Source organism: Lemur catta, chromosome 3 (genome assembly GCF_020740605.2).
Source record: "Lemur catta isolate mLemCat1 chromosome 3, mLemCat1.pri, whole genome shotgun sequence".
Classification (NCBI taxonomy): Eukaryota; Metazoa; Chordata; class Mammalia; order Primates; family Lemuridae; genus Lemur; species Lemur catta.
The window spans coordinates 111,972,890-111,997,385 of record NC_059130.1 but is presented as its reverse complement, the minus strand read 5'-3'; the positions used below and the strand labels follow the sequence as shown (position 1 = coordinate 111,997,385).

The following is a 24,496-nucleotide window of genomic DNA, read 5'->3' as shown; positions in this document are numbered from 1 at the left end:
CTCGGGAAGGGTTATCCGCGGAGCCCAGCGCTGCGGGGTGGCCGGCCCCTCCCGTGCGGACAGGATGGGGGCGGGGCGGCGCCAGTGCGCATGCCCGGACCGGGGCCGGCGCGGAGCCCGGGCGGCCGGGAGGGTCCTACCTGCAGGCCGTTGGGGTACACATCGCCTTCGGACAGCGAGTCCACCAGCTCCTCCTCGTCCAGCGTGGCCCGCTTGTAGGTCGACATCTGCAAGGCCAAATGCAGCACGGACTCCCTCAGCGCCTCCATGGCTCTCGCGCCCGAATGGGGAAGCGGCCCCAGCCCTGGCGCAGCTGCCACTGCGCCCCGCCCCGGCCGGGACACCCGAGACCGGCCCACGCACCGGCCCAAGGCGGGGAGGGGTGTAGGGTTGGAGGGGTGTCCCGCCCCCGCCCCCTCCCCTCACCCCAAGCGCTGACAGCACGGACAGCACCGTGGTCACCAGGGGCGGCGGCCGCAGGCTCGGCATGCTGCGTCCCGAGACCCCCAGGTCCCGCCGCTGCCGCCGCTGCTGCCGCCGCGCATCCTGGTGGCCAGGGCGGGCAGGGCTTGGGGTCTGGGCCGGGCTTCGCGCCACCTTAGCGGGCGGGCCCTGATCGGGTTCGCCAGGAGACCCCGGTGGCCCGAGAGTCTCGGGGGAGATGGGGCCCCTCCCTTCCCCGGAGGTCTGGAGAGGGGCCCCCCCAACTCAAGCCCTTAGCAGGCAGGAAAGGGCCTCACAGCGACCCCTCCTAGGAAACCTTAAGTTCCCCCTTCAGTAATGGGGTCCCCAATGGCAGATACCAAGAGTATCAGGAAGGTGCCTCCACCATTGGCCCTTAGGCGAGTCAAGGCTGGGGTGGGGGGGTCTCCCCATCATCACTAGAAAGACTAGACAAAAAAGGTGGACTGAAAAAGGCAGGTGTCCTGCCTTGCCCCATGCTCAAAGGTGTGGCCCTCCCCAACACATTAAGAAGCATTGCTTTGGGGCAAGCCAGAAACCAGGGAGGTGACCCTTCTCTTCCACCTTCCCTCCCAGGAGTCAGAGCCTCAAGCAGTTCCTTTCCCCAGCCCCTGAGGCCTCTCCTGTGACCCTGGGTGGGAAAAGTGGGCTCTCTCAGATGTCAGGACTTGGCCTCAGTGCTCTCCTATCCACCTTGGAACCCCAGAGAAGTCTAACCCAGCAGTTTCCCCAAGGACCGTCCACTTCTAGTAAGGCAAGGATCCCTGCATTGGGATGTTTTTAGCTTTCCAAAGTGTGTTTCTGTTCATTCCCAATTTGGCTCTAACAATCACACAGTGTGTGACTGTCACACGTAGGCTCAGAGAGGTGAGGTGACTGTCCCAGGTCACAGAGACAGGGAGAGTGGTGACTCCTGAAGGTCTCCTGGCTTCCACTCCTGCCTTCTTGCAGCCCCCTGGGCTAGGGCCAGCCGTCAAAAATGGAATTCTGATCTTACCACTCCCTGGCTTAAAACCTCCCTGCTGTCCCTGGAATAAAATCCAAACCCTTCACCAGGCCCCCACGGCCCCTGCCCACTCCTGACTCCTACGTCACTCACCCACGCACCAACTTCTTTGACCTTACTCAGTTCCTCAGTTTCTCCAAGTTTCCCCTCCCTCCAAGACCTTCGTACTTGTTCTTCCCTCGGTCTGGAACATTCTTTCCTTATCTCTTCTCCCATGGCCAGCTCAGCCTTCAGGTCTCAGTTTAAGTGCCACTTCCTCAAATGTCCCAACCACCATAAGTAGCCCCCCAAATTCTCTATTACAGCACCCTATTACATTTTTTGTTGTTTTTACATCTTTATTGTCTATTGCCCTCCCCCTCCCCCAAATCCTCAGCTTAGTCAGGACTGGGACCTTGTCTGCCCTGTTCAACAGAGAATCCCCATCACTGGCATATAGGAGGTGCTCAACAAACAGTTGTTGTACTGTCTAAGGACAAACGGAACACATCTAAGGAGCATAGGCCCTGGGGAGGCAGGGTGCTTGGATTAATTTTAATTCTGGAGTCTTCTTTCTCACTCCCACCAGATGGAGGAGGAGTTCCCATTACCCACCCCAGAGAGAGAAAGGACTTCTCCAATGCTTATCACTGGGTTACAGCTGGACTTTTTCTCAAATAGGACATCGATTATACTAAGCAACAGGTGTCAATCGACAGAGGAAAAGACCCTTGAAAAAGAAGTGCAATTCACCAAACATCTCCCAAAGGCACTTAGGTGGTGCGAGGTATCTGTCAGTTCCTTCACACCCACCTTCTCCTTTCACCCTCTCACCCTTCCCTTGGAAGCAGGTGTTATTGGCCCCTTTGACAGAGAATGAAACTGAGGCTCAAGGAAGTCACTTGCCCAGGTGCGGTTAAACTGCCTCTTGTTCCTTCCGTCTCATTTCAGAGATCTCCCCTTCTGGGAATCTCTCCGGACCACTTTCCCCAGACTGCATTTGGTCCCTTGCCTGTGTCCCCACACAGCCCCCCACCCCATGCTGCCTTCTGCTGAAGCACTCAGCACTCCAGACGGGAGAACCCTGCCGGCGGGGGCTGGCACCCCTGCAGGTATCTGAGCGCAAGTGGGAGGCAAGGGAGGGAGGCAGGAAGCTCAGCCCCGGCGCCCTGACGTCCACCCACTGCAGCCTGTGGACGGATGATGCAGCAAGCTCACGTACCTCCCAGGTAGAAATCGGCAGAGATGGAGCGCTGTTTATTTTTCAGCACACAGAGATGAGGGCCCCTTCCTGAAACGCTTGCCTCGAGCCCTGTAGTGAAACCGAATCCATCTCGGATGTGGGGGAGGCTTAGCCAGCTCTGCATGGTGGGGCGACCACAGGCCACAGTCCGTGAGTGACGTTCCAACCGTGGCAGCCCTATCTTTGTACCTGCCCAGAGCCCTCCACCCAGGGCCTTCCGTTCACTGTCGTGATGGGTCTCCCCACCCATCCACAGCCTCAGCAGGTATCACTTCCATTTTATACGGGGGGAGGGGCCGGACACACCAAACACCTACTGTGCGCCACCTGACAAAATGTATCTCTCCTAACTCCACTGCCTCTCCCCAAACGACATGACTGAGGGGCAGGGAGGCAGGACTTGGCCCCCTGTCTCCCACCGTCCCAGCACCTGTCCAGAGAGTTAGGGAGTCAAGAAGTGAATCTTCCTCTGCCAGACTCCAAACCCCACATGCCCTGACTCCATTATGGGGTCTCCAGAGAGCCCAAGCCACACGGTTAGTTAGTGAGTGGCAGAGCTCGGCCTAGAACCTGGATCCTGGACTCTTGGTCCTGTGCTCTTTGTGGAAGGTGGAACTGCTTCTTCAGGTGGGGGCCCCCCAGAGTCTGGACGCCCTGGGCAGACTAAGGCCCTGGGCTGGCAGGACGGCCAGCACTCGTTCTCCCTAATTGCCTCATTTGTGGTCGTGGGTGCCGTACCCAGCCCTGTGAGCTTCAGGGAAAAGGGAAGAACCACCACCGCTTTGTGGGGGGAGTTTCTGCCTCATTCTGCTCAGTTCCCTTCCCGGCCCCCGTGGAGTCGTGGAGGAGAAATCTGCACTGAATCTGGGCCTGCTGTTCATGAGAAGGGCTTGGTGGAGACCCGAATGGAGGGGTGCGAACCACAGTTTCCTGTGGACGGCCCATCCCCAGAGCCCCAGCTGCACAAAGAAAGTGATGAAAGCCAGATGAAGGTGCGGCGGTGCCCAGCTCTGGAAACCCCACCCTTGGAAATCAAAGGCCTAGTGTGAACAGAAACAAGAAATGTAAATGCTCACATGTTTCTGATGACAAAAGCCTCATGGCCCGGTGGCACCCGGGCACGATCCCATTTGCTCACAGTGCATTAGTCACTCAGATGGCTCTTGTGTTTGGATGGCCAAAGGCGGGGGATCTTCAAGGAATCTTGGAGCGTGTCAGAGGCAGGAAAGAGCAGCCCCATGAGTGGAATTCTGAGGCCTGGGACTCGGCTGCCACACCCTCCGAGCTGCCTGCACATTCTGTTTTCAAGCCTCGGCTCCTTATCGATGCTGCCCTTTGTGGCCAAAGTCGCCATCCATTGCTGCTTCCGTTGTTGATAATTGGCTGGGATCTATTAAATCCTTCTATGTCATCTAAAACACACTTGTTATCTGTTAGCTAAGTATTTATATTTAACAGACATGACAATATCATGGATAAAAGCATGGGATCCAAACCTCAGTTCAGATCCCTGCTCTGCCACTTCCTGGCTGTGTGACCTTGGGCAAGTGACTCAGCCTCTCTGTGCCTCAGTTATCTCATCTATAAAATGGGGATGATAATAATAGTACCTCCCTCATAGGACTGTTGTGATACTTAAGTGAGTTAATATAGATAAAGTGCTTAGAACAGTGCTAAGCATACAGCAAGTGCCTACTAAGTGTTAGCTGTTATTATTTGTATTGTCATAACTTATACAATTCAAGGCTCAAAAGACTTCAACTGATCCCCAGCACCTAAAGAACAAAATCCAAACTCCTTAGCATGGCATTCGAGGACTCCTCATCTGGCCAAAACCTACCTCTCCAAGTTCATCTTGCATATAACCCCTGAGGTGAGTGGCCATCGCCCTGACCCTGTCTTATCCCTGCAGGTGTGGACCACTCAACAGGAGGTTACCTAGTCCTTGATGCTTATCAGGCCCTGGGAAGCCCTGAGTAGGCCATGGTCCCCACCCTTGAGGGTTCTGTGGCTAATATCCCCTCTACCAAGACAGTCCTCTCTACCCCAAATATTCCTCTCCATCTTGGGCCTGCCCCCTCCTGCCTGAAGCCCTCCCCTCCTCCCCAGTCAGAAGGAATTACGCCTTCGTCTCTGGTGTGCCCTGGCAAAGCACCTGCAATACATTCAGGCCTTTGCCTAGGTGTCTTTATCCCTGGGATGGAGAGCAATCATCTTGTTACCCTTCACCCCCCGGTGCCCAGCACAGAACCCGGTACACAGATAACTGGTTACTTTAGATCCCAGATTTTTACTAGGGCATAGGTATCTGTGAAGAAATAGTAGAGTTGAGTTGCTTGATAACAATCAAGTAAAATTCAAATAGGACAACTTTGAGCAAGGGACAAGACAGTAGAACTATGGCCATGACTCCTAAAAGATCTGCCACTTGACATTTATTACTATTACATTATCCAATATATTTCTCAGTGTCTTTCACATGAGAAATTTCCATGTTTTTAATTTCTTTTTAAATTTACCACAAAGTTCCTGAAGGATTAAACTGCCTCTTGATGTTTTGATAACAAGAATCAGCCTGTTATCTCTTTTTTCCTTGACTACCAGGAAGCTCATAGCCAAATCAGATACTACCTGTGGGTACTTTCCTGGCCTTTATGTTCAGCTTTTTCCTTGTCCACATTTTCTATTCTGTTTTCCCTGATCCTCATTTTCCATTTCTATTGCGTATTATTTTACTGAATGTCCTTTAGTCATCGTAAATCCTTTATGGAATAAAGCGAGTTAGAAACAACCTGTATCAGGAACACACCTTCCCTAACCCACTCTCCTGGGAATGCAGCTTCAAAATATTTATTCAACAGTGGAAAGACTGAGATAGTAAAGATAGACCCAGGCCCAGTCCCAGGTTCCCTGAGCTCATGTGACCTTGGGCATGTCGTTTTCACTTTTCAGGTCTCAGTTTCCTCATCTGTAAAAAAGGTCATTGTAAAGATTGAATGACCTAGAATGTGAACTACCTGGCATATAGCAGCCCATCCCCAAGCGAACTGACACCTGAGGGACATACTATATCACCCACCTGTTAATGCCTGCTTCTCTTTTTTAAAATTTTAATTTAATTTTTTTTAGAGACAGGATCTCACTCTGTTGTCCAAGCTGGAGTACAGTGGTACAATCATAGCTTACTGCAACCTCGAACTCCTGGGCTTAAAGGATCCTCCTGCCTCAACCTCCCAAGTAGTTGGCACTACAGGCACGTGCCATCACACCCCACTGATTTTTTTTTTTTTTTTTTTTTAGAGACAGGGTCTCACTATGTTGCCCAGGGTGTTCTCAAACTCCTGGCCTCAAGCGATCCTCCCACCTCCACCTACCAAAACACTAGCATTACAGGCATGAACCACCGCCTCTACTATCTTAGCAATAATGCTATCAGTCTAAAACTGTTCTAAAATAAAGTTCATTTAAAAAAATAACTGGTTGTCCACTCAAACAGAACACAGAGTCAATGACCGTGACGTTGCCCAGTTCCCAAGGCTCTTTTATATCCTTATCTTATTCATGTTATCAGCTTGTGGAGCAACTCCTAGGATGCCCATATTACAGATGCAGAGACTGAGGCTCAGGAAGAGGAGGAGGCTTGCCAGTCAGCAGCAGAGCGGGGACTCAAACCCAGGCCTTCCTGGTTCTCTTGGGGCCTGGCTCTCTAGGTCACCTCCCTTGGAGGCTATAAGCTCCCCTCCCGCGATGTGGGAAAGAGGGAGGGATATAACGGGGTGAGGGGGATGGGAGAGTCTGCTTTGTACCACCAAAGGGTCAAATGGACCTGCAGGCCTGAGCACGGGAAGCAGGCGGGTGGGCAGGAGTTGGGGGGAGGGGAGACCTCAAGGTGAGGCTCAGGGAGACACTTGAAGGCCAAGGGTACAGGGCATAGGTGGGAGGTCAAAGCTGTCAGCCGCCTCCTCAGAGAAGGCAACAGTCCTGCCAGCCTGTGAGTCAACCACCCTGGTCCGGACCCGCGTCCCAGGGCTGGGCTCCTGCAAACATGCTGGCGGCGGGAGACTCGCCTACACATGCAGGGAGCCGGGAGACACTTGCCCACTTGGCCTGCTGTTGACTCACCCGCCTGGGGGCCTGGCAGGCACTGAGTCTTACCCAGTGTTGCCGACCCACTGCTGCGGTGCCCGCTGGAGGCCGCCCCATGCCCAGGCCCCAAACCTGGCTGCAACCTCCCATTACAAGTTGACACAGGCCGCTGGCTGACCCACCCACCCCTCCACGTGCCTGACAGCCCCGGCAGTCACCTCTGCCCCTTGAGAAGCCTTCCCTGGGTAGCCCCTGGCCCTCTTGATCTCCCATTGTGGACCCTTTCAGCCCTTGTCTCCTGGCTGGCTCCAGGCAGGACATCCTAAACTACCTGTCAGCTTCACGTGTGACTCCCTGGAGCAGGCAGGATGAAGACCACGGGCCTCGTCCAGCTTCTCCCTGCTTCTCCCAGGACCTGGCTCCTGGCCCCTCCAGCCTCATCTCTCACCACTCCTCCCTCACCTGCTCCAACCACAGCACAGCGCCCACAGTTAGTTCCCCCAACACACCGCGCTTCCTGCTTGCAGGCCTTTGCATACCCACTGCCCTCTGCTTTCTTTCCCTAGGTAACTCCTCAGCCTAGATGCATATTCCTCCAGGGAGCCCTCCCAGACTTCACTGTGACCCCTCCCTGGTGCCCCCCCAGGGGCATGTTTCCCATCTCATCCCAGCAGGGTGACTGGCAGTCAAGTGTGACTGTAACTTGACAAAGTCATTTCTCTTCCACCCGTGCTTTGGCTTCTGCGTCTGTGTAATGGAGTTGATGACGGTACCTACCCAACAGGGTCTTCACTTCTTGAACTAAGTAAGATCTGGAAAGTCTGCAGGGCATTGCCTAGCAGAGAAGCAGCATGGGGGGCAGGGAAGACCATGGAGAGGAAGAGAAGACCTACGGCATGCCAGGCACCTGGCCCAGGACCTGACAGCACATGTTAGTGCCCTGACATGTGCCCTGAGTCTTCCCCGCTGCTCAGCGTAAACACAGCTGGAGTGCAGCGAAGGTCAGTAATTTCCCAAGGTCACACATCTGGTAAATAACACAGCCCGGATTTGAACCAGGTGCTTCTATCCCCAAAGCTGTGGTTTTGTCATTACAGCAGATCAGATGGCAGCCAGCACCTCGCTCCCTCCTTACCACTTTAGGTGTCACCTCCCAGCCAGGTTAAAGTTGTCCACTCTGATCTTCTCTAAGCACCAAGTTCAAGGCAGACCAGAGAGCTGCAGATGGCCCTGACTCTGGGGCCACCCACCAATGCCCCTGCACCTTCTTGTGCTCCAGCACCCCTTGTGTGACAACCCGGGCTGTGCAGGATGACCGGGCTGGGTGAGTCCCAAGCTGGGGAGACCATGTGTGCCTGAACAATTTGCTGATCACACACAACCTAGGATAAAGTTAATCTGTTTTACTAAGTGATATGTATAATGGTGATGGCTGAGCTGCCCAGTAATTAGGCTCAACCAGGAAGCAGCTCATGGAATTGGCTGTAATTAGTATTTGTGTTACACAGGTGGGCAGGTGGGGCTGGGAAGAGGGAGCTGGAAGTGGGTGGGGCAGGAAGTTGGGGGCTCCTTGGATCCACGAACCCCACGCTAACCAACTCATGTGGATGATGCTAACACCATTCTTATCAGGTGTCCTTAGGACAAAAGTGAATCACACGCACATGAAAAGGCTTTGCACCTGAAAGACTGCCCCAAATTAATATTTGTGTTTATTTCTGGTAGATTATTTTCCCTTGTTAAGAGCACAGACTCTGGAGCCAGAGATGTAGGTTCAGGCCCTGACCCACCACGCACTCAGAGCCCGGGATGCGGGTACTGAGCCTGTTTCCCCTATGTAAGAGGGCGGCACAAGGGGCTCAATGCAGTGCCCGGTGCACAGTATGTGCTCAGTAAGTGTTTGCTGCTCTTGGGTTTAGGGGGGACAATACTAATGGCAAACTCACTCCCTAGTGCCTTGGCCAGTGTAGACATAGGGAAAGAGGGTGAGTGTCTCCTTCTGACCCTCTAAAGGCTTGCAGTTCAAAGCAGCAGTGAGGATGTTTGGGTTCTGAGCTCATGAATGGCTCAAGCTTTCCTGGGCTAGGTTTGGGACGTGTCTGTCCTTAAAAGGCCAATTCAACAGCCATTTCCTGGAGATTGTGTGACACCTGTTTACTGAGGGCCTATTATATGCCAGGTCCTCACCACAACCCAGCAGGATAGGTAGCACTGTCCCAATTTGACACATGAGGAAGCCGAGGTTCAGACAGGTGACATGCCGACCCCAAGGCCACACACAGGATCTGGAGCCAGGCCCTCCCGTGGTGTGGAGCTGCCAGAAGGCACGTGGGGCCAGGGTACCAGCCCACATCACATGTGTGTGGCAGGCAGTGCATCCTCAGAGCAGGGAGACCCAGCTGGCATTAGGTCTTACTCAGGAAATAACCTTGTCCCCAGGGGAACCAGCAGCCTGACAGACTGAGCTCCCCAAACCCAGCTCCACACCACCTCCTCCAGGAGGCCCTCTTTGGCCAGTCCTGCCACCTATCCCTGCTATGGCCCAGGCCCCATTCCAAGCCCCTTGCTGTGCACCAGGCTGGTGCTAAACGCTCTCTGTAGGTCACTCTTTTAATCCTGCCAATCACTTTCTGCTCAGTGACCAGGGCAATTTCCTCTCTGAATCTCGGCTTTCTCCTTGGTGAAATGGGTGACGGTGGCAGTGCATATCTCAAAAGTGGGTGTGAGCATCAAATTGGGAAAAACCAATAATAATGCCAAATGCTTACTTAGCACTTACTGCATTCTACGCCCTGGCTCAGGGACTTGCAGATGTTGGTAGTGGGGGGCTGGGTCCTGGGTGTGTCTGCTGGCCCCTCCCCACCACCCCTTCTCAGGCTCCAGAAACGACCACAGACCTGAAATCTTTCCCCCAATTCCTGGCCCTGAGAATGTAGCCAGATGGAGCCCAAAGAGCACCAGCACGGGAGTCCAGAGTCCCCTTGTGAGTGCTAGCTGTGTGCTCCTGGCCCACGTAGTCCCCTTCGGAGGTGGGAGGTGATGATGGAAGTACAGCAACGTTTTGCCTGGTGATCCTTATCTTCCGGTTCCCAGCCTTTCCCAAGTGATAGGCTTGTCTGGACCAATTACTGGGGGGCGGGGATGCTCCTGACACTGGCTCCCCAGGCAGTAGCAGCAGCCTGTCCTGGCCCTGGGCCCAGGCTGGCAGATTCTTCTATCCCCATTGCCCCGCTCTCTGTCACCTCCCTGGCCTGGCTCTCCCCTGCAGGCTCTTGCTATTTCTGCCCCCACTTGCCTGGTGCTTCCTAACGCCTCTGCTGGCTCCTCATCAACCAGATTTCTACCCTCCCAGCCCAACCACTGGCTGCTCTCCCAGCACTTCCTCAAACTGGGCTCCACTACCTGACAGCTAAGGTGCCCAGGCTTGAAAACTGCCAGAGCCAGGGCAGTCCTAGCAGGACGGGGCCAACGGGCTCTCTCACTTGTTCAGGGAGGTGGCACCCTTGGTGGCTGGCAAAGCTGTCCCCCAAGTGGCATAACCATCCCAGCAGCTATACCCTCCACCCCCAGCCCCTAAGGGGAGTATGTGTAGTGGTTAGGAACATGGTTTCTAGAACCAGACAGTCGGGGTTCAGAACCCGGCTCTGCCAAGTACTCACTGTATAACCTTGGGCAAGTCACTTAATCCTGCTCAATGGCTCAGCTCACTCATCTACAAAATAGATCTATTAATAAATTGTTATGAGGATTAGATGGCTTAATAACAGCGAGCACTTAGAACAGGACCTGAAACAAAGAAAGCACTCAACAAATACCAGCTATGATTATTACTAACATTCTGATTTGCCCAAGGCAGAACTCACAAACTGGCCATTCGCAGGTCAAATCTGGCCCACAGATGTGAATTATTTGGCCTGCGGTGTTACAAATGTTTTCGAAATGCCAACATTTTGGAGATTTTACATGAAAATCAATATTTTCAACTTTCCTTTAAAAGAAAACAGAGAAGACTTGGCAATGCCAGGCCCACATTCTCATGAGGCAGCTGGGGCTGAGGAGTGGCCACCCCCTTTGGACAGGCCACACGTGCCCAGGGCTCCACATATGGCCACTCCTGGCCGGCTCCTCACGGTGGCCCAGGGTCACTGCCACTTCTCACCATGCTGGTGCAGTTTCTTTAAAAAAAAAAGAGAAAACTATTTCTTGAATCCTTCTTTCACTTAAAAGTGGGAAAATGATTTACGTGAAGCTTCCAAACAGGCAAAACTAACCTATGGCGACAGACATTAGAACAGTGGTTGCCTCTAAGAATGGGACTTACTGGAAAGGGGCCTGAGGGAGTTTTCTGGGGGAATGAGAACGTTCTGGAAATGCCATCTTGATTCCACTGTGGTTACATGTGTAGTTACATAAGTGTCAAAATTTATCACACCATTCGCTTCTGCCTTGTGCATTTTACTCTATGTCATGTCCACCTCGATAAGGAAAAAAAAGTGGAAAACAAAAAGATGGGTCAGGAGGATGTCATGTTTCAAGGAAAACAGGGACCGAGTCCTTTGTGGTGTTCAACGCACTGCCAATTGTGGAGAAGATCGCTGAAGATGCTGCCGGGCAGTCAGCCGGGTCCCCTGCTCACACTTGAGTTTGAGACCTGCAGACTAAGGCTGTGCGCTGACTGATCTCCAAACACCCGTACAGATCCACAGAAGCTGTTAGTCACAGCAGCTATTTAGATTCAAATTAAGTAAAAGGAAACAGTCAAGCCTCCTTTGCACTAGCCACATTTCAAGTGTGCAGTAGCCACACGTGGTTAATGGACAGCACAGACATAGGACATTTCCATTATCACAGAAAGTTCCACTGGACAATGCTGGAGTACACACCGTTTACGAAGCTAGACTAACTTCTGATCTGATTAACATCTGGATCCCCGGACAGTCACCATGATCACTGCTGTGCGGTGCCTGACACACAGTAGGTCCTCAGTAAATACGAGTCGAATGAATGAATGAATGAAGGCAGAAGAAACAAACGGCGAGACCTGATTTGAATCCCAGTTCTGGTCCTCACCAGCTGTGGGGGCCTCCGGCAAACCTCCCTGCTGAGTCTTAGTGTCCTCTGGACGGAAGATGGCATAACAATCTGTCCATCACTCTCAGGACTGGACACATAAACCCATGTCCTCGGGGTGCTCAGAGCACCAGGGGCCAAGAAAAGGCCTGCAGGAAAACTGATGTGTCAGCAGCCCCCACCCTGAACTTCTAGAACAGGAGGAAGGTATGGGAGCAGTGTGAGGGGCATGGGGGCGTTTCTATTTGTGACAGGAACCTTTGGAAATGGGGGGGGGTGACAAAGACAGAGCAGTTTGGGCACCACTCTGCGGGCTTTGGAGGGAGGGCTGCTGAGCACAGGGAAAAATCCACGTGAGCCCCCATGCCTGGCAGCTGGAATTTGAGCTGGGGCAGCATCAGACACACACAAACACTCCTGCGGTCAGGGTGGCGGGACAGAGAGCCACCTCGATCCCCAGACAGACCCCCCTGCCCTGAGAGGCATGGACCCCCATCAAGGCAGGCCAGGACATGGCCACCACAGGGGCAGCTGGGAACAGATAGGGCGGGCCCAGGTCTGTCTGCCCAGCATCCATCCTTCTCCATACCTAGCCTTCCAGAGCCTCTTAGGACCAGGATGTCAGTGCCTGTCCATTCATTTGTTCATTCATTCACTGAAGGAATATTTGTTATGTACCTACTATGTGCCAGGCAATGAGCTCCATGGCATGAATACATCATTGAACAAGACAGAGTCCTTGCTGTCAGGGGCTTGAATTGTAGTAAGGGAGAGAGACAATAAACAATGTTGCTAAGAGTAATAATAATACTAGCATCTAATATTCACTGAGTGCTTACTTTGGGCCAAATACTGTACGCTAAGTGCTTTTTAATGCATTTCTCATTTAATCCTTATAAAAATAATATGTATTATTACTGATCCTATTTTGTAGGCGAGGAAACTGAGGCACAGAGAGGTTATAGCTAAGATCATCCAGCTCTAAGTGGTAGAATTTGGGATTTGAACCCAGGCAATTTGACTCCCTGACCCTAACCAGTACACTGATGGCATCCAGCGGAGTGATTACCGTCACAAAGAAAGGGCAGCAGGGGGGTGTAGCAGAGAGCCTCTGGGGAGGAGTCAAGGGAGATCTCTGAGAGCAGGCGAGCTGTAAACTGAAACTAGAATGACCGAGTCAGGGCACTTTGCAAGACCAAAGCCCCAGAGGCAGGACCCAGAGCAGTGTTGAAGGAGCAGAAGGGCAGTGTGGTTGCAAGGGGGTGAGCTCTGTCTGAGCCCTGCCCTGGCCCCACACCATTCTACAGATGAACTGAGGCCCAGAAGGAGGAAGCCCCCCTGAGTAAGCTGAGTCAGGGGCACAGCCAGAACTAGAAGCCAGGCCTCTGGACTCCCTGCCCAGTGCTCCTTCCAAAGCCCTGCACACCATGCCTTGAATGCTAAGGGCTTGGCAGCGGGAAATGAGCCACCTCTGGGGCTCAGGATGACCAAGGTCAGCCAAGCAGTCCCTTGTCTGCCGGCACACAGACTCTCCCCTTCTGCTGGGTCCAGTGGGTCTCAGCTCCCAGCTCCCTCCCTGCTCATAACTCTTGTCCGCATCACCTGAGCCTGGACCGTGTAACACCGACCAACCGGGGTTAACATTTCACTGCAGGCTCACTCCCTTCCATTCGCCTTTGCTCTTCCCAGCAACTCGGAGGGGTCGGAGGTGGCATCTCCACAGCATGGATGGAAGACAGATTTTGGAGTTGGACACATTTGGCTTAGTCGCTCGGCAGCTGTGTGATGCTGAGTGCATCCTGTCACCTCTTGGAGCCTCAGTTTCCTCCCTCTACAACTCCTCCCTCCCCTGCTTCCTTGCAGGGGTATTGTAAGTGTCAAATGAGGCACCATGTGTAAAGCGCCAAGCAAGGTGGCTAGTGCATAAGTGTTTCATAAAAGGGAGGTATTAACGTTATCACTACTGTCATTGATGTGAAGACGTCAGCAGCATGGGGGCACCCAGGAGATGTTTCTTCGCACTCCACAAGCCATTCTGGTCACCTGTCCCCACCAGGTCTGGGTCTGGGGGTTCTTTGTACCTCTAAGGGAAACAAGAGAGGGCTGGAAGTGGAAGTGTTGCCTGGCCAGCCAACGCCAGACCTGCCGTGATGGCCCCGCCATGCCTGCCGCTCCTGGGCGCTGGGCTCCAGACAGGAAATGGGAAGAGACAGATAAGCCGCTGTGGACGGCAGCCAGGCATGGGGGAGGACTAGAAGGCCTGGCCTTGAGCATCCTAGTGGGGCAGAGATCTGGGCAGGACGGAAGAGAGGAGAAGCCTGGTTTGCTGTTTTCCTGCTTCCCCACTAGGCCACATACCTTCTGGATGCCCCCAGAAGGTCTAGAACGGGGTCACCTCTCGAAACCTGCCTGCCTTGCTCTTGGCCTGGAACCACAACCAAGCTGCTCCCACCCACGTGGGAACCGCCTGCCCTTGCCCTAGAGACATCACCTATTTCTCTACCTCCAGACCTCTGCTTCCCCTACCTGGAAAACCACGTGCCCTGCTCTGCTCTCGGAAGAGGGCTAACCTTCTGAGGCTCAGCCTACGTGGCATTTCCTTTGCCCCCAGCAGAAGTGGCTCCTTTCTCGGAGCTTCAGTTTAACAAGCATTTATCAAGGTTCTTGAGACTGGCTGACCTCCTCTTTCATGTGCCCTGCCAGGGCCTGGCCACTGGGGGATGATTGGAGGCCTTAGTCCCCAGCCCTGGCCCCAGAGACCACCTCTATAGGACTCCCAGGGGCTGCCAGGACCCTCCCACACACAGAAAAGCACTCTCTCATTGGGGAAAAGTCCCTTCTCTGCAATTGGGGGTAAGAGAAGGAAGGATGCCCTGTGGGAGGGGGGCAAGGAGGCCTGAGGGAGCTCTGGCGTGTGTTCCAGGAACCCTTCAGATCAGACAAGGCCAAAGATGCAGGGTTCATGAGGCCATCGAGATCCCTGGACATGAATGCAGGAAAACTGGCTGTGTGACCTCGGGAAAGTCACTTGCCTTTGCTGAGCCCAACCTCCTCTCCTGTAAGACAGGGCTGGTACTCCCAATCTCTGTGAACAAGAAGGCGAAAGGTCTTGCCACACAGGGGGCGGTGGAGCCTGGGCTGGTGCCAAGACCCCCGGGGCTCCATCTCAAAGCCACAGTTCAGAGCACTCTCCCCTTCCTGCTGGCCCAGGGCTGCCCCTGCTGGAAGCAGTTATAACTCCCCAGCACTTGGCTCTAAGCCAGAGCTTCTTAAAGTTACCGACCGACCACCGCCTGCTGAGGGCTTAGCTGGACTGGCCAGAGACCATCATTCACTGTTTTTGGAGATTATCACAGCTTGCAGAAACAGCAGGGGACCTAGCGGGAACCTGGCACTAGCTTAGGCTGGAGCTTGGGCTGGACCGCGACCAGGACAGCACCCCATGTCCTCTGAGGGAATCCACAGGGCCCTCTCCCTTTCCCATCACTCTGGCACACAGGGATGCCAGGGTTCTGGGGCCACATCCCAGGCACGGGCACCGCAGTCTCATCCCCACTGGGCCATGAGACACGGGAAGAACTCTGGGCTAGAGCTGGGGGATGGGCATGCCCCCTCTGCAGTTAAGAACATGAACCCTGGAGCCAGACCTCTTGCGTTCAAATCCTGGCTCTGTCATTTACCAGAGTGAGTTAACATTTCTGTGCCTCTGTTTTCTCACTGTAAAATGGTGAAATACTAGTATCTACCCACTGGGTTGTTCGGAGGCTATAGCTAGCTCTTCAGAAAGTGTTTGGAATAGTGGCTGGTACACAGTAAGTGCTGGGTTGGTTGGGCAAATGAATGGGTGAATGAATGGGCGAATGAATGAATGAGTCAATGCATCTGAGTGCTGCTCCATGGCACATAAGGCCCTTCCGGACCTGCCCAGCCATCACCACCTGCCATTCCACCTTGTAGGTCATGGTCATGTCCTTCCCACAAGCTCCCTTTGCCTGGTATAACCTTGCCAATGCTGTTTGTCCCAAGAACTCCTTCAACACATGGTTCAAAATGCCACTTCCTCTGTGAAGCCTCTTCAATCAGGACCTTCATGGTTGTAAGTGATAGAAACCAAATCCAACTGGATTTTGTGACAAAGCAAACATCTTGGCTTGCCTGAAAGAGAGGCAGGATGAGGCACCAGGCAGGAGCTGACCCAGGAGCTCAGGTGATGCTGTTGGATTCCTCTTCCCTACCTGGATGATCCCATGCCTGCCTGCCCTTTGCATGCTACCTTCACTCTCATCTGAGATCAGACATCCTTCATGCCCAGAGAGCTAGGCCAGGTTTACTTTATGGCAGCTGAGAGCCCTAGAGAAAAGAAAGCTTCTCTCTCCCTGGGTTGAATTATAAAGTCCCAGAGAAGAACTCTGATTGGCCAGTTTGGGTTCACGTGTCCTCCCCTGTGACATGGTAGAGGTGGGGCCAGATACTGTGATTGGCAGCCCAACTAATACCACAAGTAGATGGGGAGGAAGTTCCCAAAGGAAGGGGGCTGCTGTTAGCTGTAGCTTGACAACCTGTGCCCACAACACCTCCTGACACCCCTAGCCCTGCAAGCTCTCCTTCCTCTGTGATCCCACCGCACTCTGCACACCCCTTCGGCAAACCCCACGGAGGTTCTGGGTATGGCTCAGGCACTTGGGTACGGGTGGCTGTCCCTGCCATTGGACCATGGAGCCTTAAAGGACCAAAACTCTGGTCATCTTGGGTCCCCCAGCACTCAGCTCTGCCCCAATCACAAACTGCTTTTGACAACTGAAGAGAAAGAGGCACCACCCAAGGGGCCAACCAGGATGGAGCTCGCAGTCTAGGCTCTCCCAACCCTACCCTGTGGCCTCCTTCCTTTACGCACAATCATCGAGTCACCCGAAAAATATACTAGTCACCCACCCTCAGGAGGCATGAGATGGGACCCCCGCCGGTGCCCCTATGGGGAAAGCTGGACCTATGTTCCAACCAGCTTCTTTCAGAGACAAACTCTACAGTCTCAGGCAACCAGGCTGGTCGTGAGGATGAAATGAGAGAAGGCAGACGACGTGTGTGGCACACAATAGGGACCTGATGGCTGGGGCGGTTGTTTTCAGAGTTGGGCTTCCCGGCCCTCTCAGGGCGACGGCTGGGTCTGGCCGGCTGCCCACCCCGCAGGGCCTGGACGGTCACGACCCCAGCGCCTGCGCTCACCCAGCCTGCTGGAATGTTCACAACGTCCGTCCACTCCTCCGCCCACCCGTCTGTAAACTCAGCAGGCCCATCCCACACACCACCGAGCGCAGGCTTCCGGGGGGAGTGAGAAAAGGAGCGAGCAGAACCCCGGCTGGAACTGTGCTGGTCTCACGTGTCGTCCTCACGCTGCTGACAGGCAGGACAATTCAGCAGGCAGGAGTGTGGCAGACCCGGGACCCAGGCCACCTGCACTCAAATCCCAGCTCTGCCTCCTGCTACCTGTCTGACTTGGGCAAGGGATGCGGCCTCTGTGCCTCAGTTTCTTTATCAGCACAATGGAGATAATATTAATAATAGCACCACTTTTGTGCAGAACTATGAGAATTAAAATAGCTCAAATATGGAAAGTATTGTATTTTGAACGTCGGCACTGCTATTTATCTGATTCTCTCCTGCATCGTTAAGGTAAGTACTGTCATTGTCTCTCGTTTTGTAAACGATAAAACTGCAACTCAGAGAGGGGTAGTGACTCACTCGGATAACACAGCCAGGAAGTGACAGAGTAGGACTGGACACTTGGTCTCTCTGACTCCAAACTACCTGTTGTTTTCACTCTGCCCCTTTGCTTACCATTGTTCCCTCCTGGACTCTGAGATCCTGCTGGGACTGTCCCCACCTGCCACGACGCCACAGCCTCATAGGAGGCCTACTCCTCAGGTCCAGCCCCAGCCAGTCGGGGTGGACCTTCAGCCAAACCAGATGCTACTGGGCTGGTGTTGCCTCAGTGACCAGGAATGTCTGCCTAAGGAAGCCCACCCCAGGCTCAGCTTCCCATATGGTCCCCATTACGCACACACCTCCCCCCACTACACATGTGTCATGCTTGCCTAGGGGGATGGAGGGAGCCCAGGAGGAAACGCCTGGCTGGGGAGGGGAGGACCAATTCCTGCTGACCGTAGGGAGTGATGACTGCATTGGCTCAGGAGGACATGAGCTGCCCTATCTGCAGTCTTGGCTGAGAGTGGTCCTCAGGCGCAGAGCAGAGCTGGGGGCGGCGAATGGGGAGAAGCAGGGACAGGAGGATATGATGGGGATGGGGTAGGGGTGGGGGCTGAGCACCAGGCTGAGATCCATGGAACAAGCTGTTCCCCAAGTCTTGGAGTGAGAAGAGCAAAGGTTTTGGAGCAGACAGACCTTGCTAGAATCCCTGTCATTTACTGCTGTGTGACCCTGGGCAAGTTGCCTTACCTACCTCTCTGAGCATGTGTCCTCATCTATGAAAGGGGACATGTGAACCTACTTCACTGGGCTAGGGTGGGAGTTCAGGAGATAATGCATGAAAAAGCCGGGGGAATTCAAGTTCTGCATCCTAAGAGAGGGACTACCAAGGTACCCACTGTGACACTGGATGCTTGAGTGGCAGCACAGGGATGTCCCGGCTCATGGAGAGAGAGCATGGGCAGCTGGAATGACCCTGGGGTTCAACCTGAGCCATGATGTGGCCCAGGTCATGGATGTAGTGGCAATGATGACAATGTTGCGGCTGATAAAACAGTAACAATAGCAGCAGCAGCAAGAACAACTTCTGGAGCAATGACTTCATTCCAGGCTCTGTGCTAAGAACTTTACGTTTGTTTTCTGATTTAACCACCACAGCAACCCCATGTGAGAGATGTGGAAGTGGAGGTACAGAGAGGTTAAGTAACCAGTCCAAGGCTGCACAGCTGGTGAGAGAATGAGATCAAATTTGAACCCAGGTCTATCTGACTTTTAGGCACTAGGGGACCCTGCAGAATGGAGTGGGAGTTCTGGGCAGGGGGCCCAGGCTAGGCCAGGGTGGCATCCCTGCCTGGGATACACACACACAGACATTCCCAAACCCCTTCCTGGGCCCCCAAACTCCGGGCTCTGCAGTCATCAGCCGAAGCTCCTCCTCCACCTCTGGGGCTTGGCCCAGTCCAACCCAGCTCAGGAGCCAATTTGCAATTGCACAATTAACAATTAGGAACAACTTTTCTTCTCTTCCAAGGGAGGGTTCAGCCCAAGTCCTGGTGACAGAGAAACAGCAGGGCTTCGGACAGAACCCACAAAGTCTGTCCCCCGTCCCCTGCCCAGCCTGGCGACCCCTTTCCTGCCCCAGGCCCAGCCAGGAAATCAGGGGTCAGGCAGCCACTCTCCCTCTCATCTTCCTTTCCCATCTAAATCCCACCCCTCCTTCCCCAGGAAGACTTCCTGGCTGTCCTGGCCCACAGCTTTCACGTGGTCCTCTGACCCCAACACCACTGCTTCTTTGTCCATTCAGCCAGCACCTGGGCCTGCGCCACCTCCATGGGATCATGGATCTCTGTCTATTGTAGGTAACTTGCCTTTGTTTGTTGTTGTCATTGTTTTTGTAAGCAACACTGTGCTCAGCCCTCTAACTACCAAGTTTAGGCCAGGACACACAGTTTGACTTCCCTGGTTTAGAGAACTCCTATTTACCCTTCAAAACCCAGATCAAATGTCATCTCCTCTATCAAGTCCTCCTCTGTGTCCTACACTGGGGATCTGTGTGTGCCTGTAGTGATCTGTATGTATCTCTAGTAGATACCCTACCCCTGTGCTATAATTAATAACTGCTATCCAGGAACTGTGCTAAGATTGCTATACTTATCAGTTCTAAATCTGCCAATAGCTCTACAAGAGAGTCAGTATCCCCATTTAACAGATGGGAATGACAAGGCTCAGAGAGGTTAAGAGACTTGCCTAAAGTCACACTGCTAGTAAGTGGCAGGCCTATGACTTGAACCCAGGTCTGCTCATGTCCCAAGCAAATAATTCTTTGTTTGGGTCCGACTGCCTCCCCCATCTGACTGTGTCTGAATCCTAAGCCTGGTATGGTCTCAACCTTTGCAGTTCCCCCATGGGTCTGTTCTGGAGGTGAGATGTTACTCACCCCAATCCCTGGTAGCATCGCAGGCCAAAGGTAACCAACCCGCTGGCGCCACCTCACTCTCACAGCCTCCAAGGACAACCTCTAAGTCCTTATATCTAGGCAACCAGGCATCAGAAGCCGCTCATGCTGCCCCCATGTTCCAGGGCTCGGTGAATCTACTCGCCCTGTCTACACGGCAGCTTCAGGAATGAGCACAGGTTCTGCAGTCAGCCATCTTGGGTGCTGGCCGTGGGACCCTGGGAACTTCACTTGTCCGATGCCTTAGCCGGCTTACCTGTGAAATGGGAAGAACCCCTCTCGCAGTGGATTGAGTGAGGCCATGAAAACCGAGTACCTTCCGCAGTGGCCAGCATATGCCTGCTCATTTATGGCCAGATATTTATTGCACACCTACTATGTGCCAGACACTGTTCTTGGCTCTGTTCACAGCAGCAGATAGAACAGAGGAACATTCCTGTCCTTACGGGGTTTTCACTCTCAGACGGGAACCCCAACTTTGTTGGCCAATTCTCAGTGACGAGTCCTGTGATGCCACAGGCTTACCTGATTCTACTCAACACATACGACACACATACTTCCTGGAAACCCTCCCGTGGTCACCAGGGGACATGAACAAGGAAGCCCCACAGCGTGGGTTATAGGCGAGAAGGAGAAACCACCCGAATGCCCCTCTACAGCAGCCGGGAAGAGCCTGCAGCACCACCAGCTCTGAAAACAGAGCGGGTGCGACTCGGACACAACAGGCAGAGAGACAGGCCTGCGTGGAAGTAAACACGGAGCCTCCAACCATTACTTAAAGTTTAAAAACCGTGAGCGACACTATGTATCATTTAGGGAGGCAGAAAGATCTAGTAACAGTATCAAGAAGGTCACTGAAGAAAGCGGTTTTCCCTGGGAGAGGGAGTGGCAGGAATGGACCAGGGAGGGCCGTGAGGGGCTCAGCTGCATTTGGAGTGTTTTTTCTTACGCTGATGGTTTGCAGGCTTAGTGTTTGTTTTTACTGAGCTTTTTATATGTCTGAGATATTTTGCTGCCCACCAAAAAAGGCCCGGGCTACGGAGTCAGGCCAACCTGGGTTTAAAGCCAGCCCTGCGCTTTGCTGCTGTGGGATCTGTCTTCTCCTCTGTGAAGTGGGGACCCTGAGAGCCACTGTTAGCTCCCAGCACTCTGCTGAGAATTAACCACGGTCACTTTTGCCGAGGGCCTGGCACCCAGCAGGGGCCATCGCTCTTGCTGTGGTCGGGGGAGTGTCCCGAAACGCATGCACAGAGGGCGAGGGCAGCCCAAAGGCCTCAGATGGGAAAAGGGTTTGCTCATCACAAGGCCAGGCTGGCCGGCGGCGATTCTCGGCTGGTGACGCATCTAGGGCTCTGGGGGTTGGGCAATCTTGGTCCCTTGACCAGGATATAAAAAGTTATGGGCCTGGGCTGGCTGGACTCTCTCCATTGCCCCCCACCCGCTTCTCAGACTTTCTGTTCCTGGCCTCCTCGGGACCCCTCCAGGCCAGCAGCCGCACCCTGCTCTCCATGAGGTGGGCAGAAAAGCAGGCTCAGTCCCTGCCCAGTTCTCCTTGGCCTCTCCTGAGACCCTGCTCCCCACTCTCAAGGTAGAGTCTTAATCCCCTTGTCTCCAAGTAAATCCTCTGGAGTGACTTTTGCAGGTGTGGCCAAGGGTGTGGGGTCCAGGAGTCTGTCTCCTGGTTCACATCCAGGCTCAGGGTGGGACCCCAATGTTCTCAAAGTTAAACCAGAGCCACCGCCGCCTCCCTCTCCAAGCGGAGGTGTATATGCGCAGCAGGGTCCGTGCCTGCAAGGAGCACCTGGAAGGCCGCAGGGGGCAGGCACAACCACGAAGCTCTGCTGCACCCAGAGATGAACATGAGTGATAGGAAACGTGCGGCCAGAGCAGGACAAGACCTGGGCTGGGAAGTGGGGAGCAGGAGGCCCTTGTACAGGCTCTTGGCCACCCGAACCCAGTGAAGCAGCTGCTGGCACGTGTACACGACCTCATCAGCATTCCTGAGAGCCCAAGGGCATCTCCAAGGCACAGCTCCAGGAGGGCAGCAGAGTGGGAGCGGCTGTGAAAGTGGGTTTCAGGTCATGACGCATCTGGGGGAACATATTTAGTTCATGCTGCCCTGTCCTAACCCTGTGCCACCCCCACTTGCAAAGGTCAGCCTGGCCTGGGCCATCCTCCCTGGAGACCTCACCTCCAGTTCTGCCTCAGCCACTCACTGTGACTCTTTGGGGCCAACATTTCCCCTCTCTGGGCTTCAGTTTCTCCATCTGTAAAATGGGTAGGATAATATTTAAGGCCTTAGCAATTTCCAAAATCCCATTTGGAGGGCCTAGAACCAGTAAGCCGCCTGAGGCTCACGCCACAAGCCTATGGAAGCAGAGCCAGCAAAATCCTCCTCCCTGCCTGAGAAAGAGGCAGAACCCCCGAGCTGTGTCAGACAGGCCTTCCAAGGAGCCCAACCAGATGTGACGGTCACCTCAGCCTGGCCAGCTCACACATAGCCATGTGCAAAAAGTGGACCGGGGAGGGAAGATGCTCCCTGAGATGCTACCAGGTGGATGTGTCTCAGCAGGGGAAAGCTGGATCAGCGTCAGAACGAAGTCTGCACAGGAAATGTGGTATCGGCAGAGGCGGATGCAAGGGAATATTGTCCAGGGAACGCTTTCCCAGGCTCCCCTTCCCGGGAAACCACGTTTTCTGAGCTTTCAATGCAGCTGGGTCTGTACAATCTCCAGAGCTCAGTTTCCTCATCAGCTAAGTAAAAATAACAATCTAGACCAAGCAGGGCTGTTGTAAAGATGTGATAAGACCTTGCGAATAAATGGCCTGGCACATACTTGAAGCTTAACAAATGCTGGCTCGGAGCCACCTCCCCCTCTGTGCACCGGGGCACCCCCAGCACCGAGCTTGGCACTGGGAGGCACTGGTTGCTGGTTCCTCAGTTTGTCTCGGTCCCCCACCAGGCCAACAAGCAGCGCGGATGTTTACACTGGCAGGTCAGGGCCCTCTGCCTGCTGGGGACAGTCTGGACAAACACACGTGGTCACACGGTCCTGCCACCAGCTCCCACACACCGCTCAGCCTCCAGGTGGTGTCTGGTCCATGGTGCCCCCCACTCCAGATCATCTGTTCATGGATTCTGTGTGCGGTTTGCTGCATCCAGCTGATGCCTTCGAGATACTCTACCCCGTCCACCCACGACCGTCTCCAGACAAGGCGCACAGTGGGAGGGCCAGGCTCGGCAGGCCGTCAGCGCAGGCTTCGACAGGTCACCTGACCTCTCAGAGGCTCGGTTCCTCATTGATAAAATGGGGGTGCTGACAGGCCAACCCGACAGAGAACTGGGACGATTAAGTGGGGTCAGGTGATGAAGGCATTCAGCACAGTGCCTGGCTCATGGAAGGTGCTGGAGAAATAAGCTTTAAAAAAAATTTTTATTACTGTTTTATGGGTACTTGAGGAGTTTGGCCAAGAAGTTAGTGAACCCTGAGAGTCCATCCTAAAAATAAATAGAAAATTCCTGGCCAGGCCATGCCAAGCACTTTCCAGGTGTTAACGACTCCTCACATCAACCCCAAGAGACAGGGTGCGTCAGTACCTCCCATTTTCACAGATAGGGAACTGACGCTCAGCGAGGTCAAGTCGCTTATATGTCACCCTGTCCCCCTACTAGGTGAGGAAGCACATGCCAGCCCCAGAGTCTGTGCCTAACCCCTGCACTCACACAGGGTGCTGTAGGGGACTCACCTCTGTGTCTTCCCTCGCAGCCCTCCTTCATTCTGGGGAGGCCTCCTGAGGTCCCCAGCGTCCCCTGAGCCATGTGGGGCCTGGGAGCTGCCAGCAGCCGGGAGCCCGGCTGTGTGGCCACCCCTGCCTCCTGCCTGGGTGGTGCATTGATGGCGTGTGGGGCTCTTCCCTGGCCCTGGCTCTGAGCCTGCCGGATCCCGCTGCTGGGCCTCCAGGCTTGGGAAAGCGAAGGAGCTGGCTTTGACTCTGCACTGACCCCGTGCCAGCCACCGCACAGATATCTTCCCACAAAACCTTACAGAAGAGGAAACTGAGGTTCTGAGAGGCCAAGTCACTTGCCCAGGGGTCCCAGAGCCGGCAAGAGGCAGAGCTGGGGACTGAAGCTACAATCTTGGCGCTCACCAGGCTGCCCCGTCTCCCGGGAAAGATAAGACAGGACACAAACAACCTGAACACAAACCAGAGCACCCTGCAGGCCTCAGGAAGGCCAGATACCGGCCGGCCAGCGCCAGCGACATATACAAAGAAGGGCTCAGCCCTCCCCCCTGGGGAAGTCTGCCTGCGAATAACACAGGAGAAATTCCCCACTGGGAGGGGCCAGGGCACCCAGCAGCCATGCCCGGAAGGGGGTCTTTTGGGGTCTGGGATGAGGCCTGACCACAGGAACTATGACTCCCTGTGTAGCTGTGGGCGGTCAGTGCCTTCGTAGGTAGCAACACTTAAGGGACACCTACTGTGTGCTGGG

General features: G+C 54.2%; 1 protein-coding gene across 2 annotated transcripts in view; it reads right to left on the bottom strand.

Moving 5' to 3' along the window:
* Window positions 1–24,496, bottom strand: part of ECE1 (endothelin converting enzyme 1) — a 102,745-nt gene that overhangs the window by 56,059 nt on the left and 22,190 nt on the right. Inside the window, exon 2 of one of the 2 annotated variants that reach the window (XM_045548491.1) lies at window positions 141–227. In XM_045548491.1, the coding sequence (XP_045404447.1) occupies window positions 141–227 (87 nt within the window). Of the gene's footprint in view, window positions 1–140; window positions 270–24,496 lie in introns of those variants that run through there. The other variant, XM_045548490.1, reaches the window with a different exon arrangement.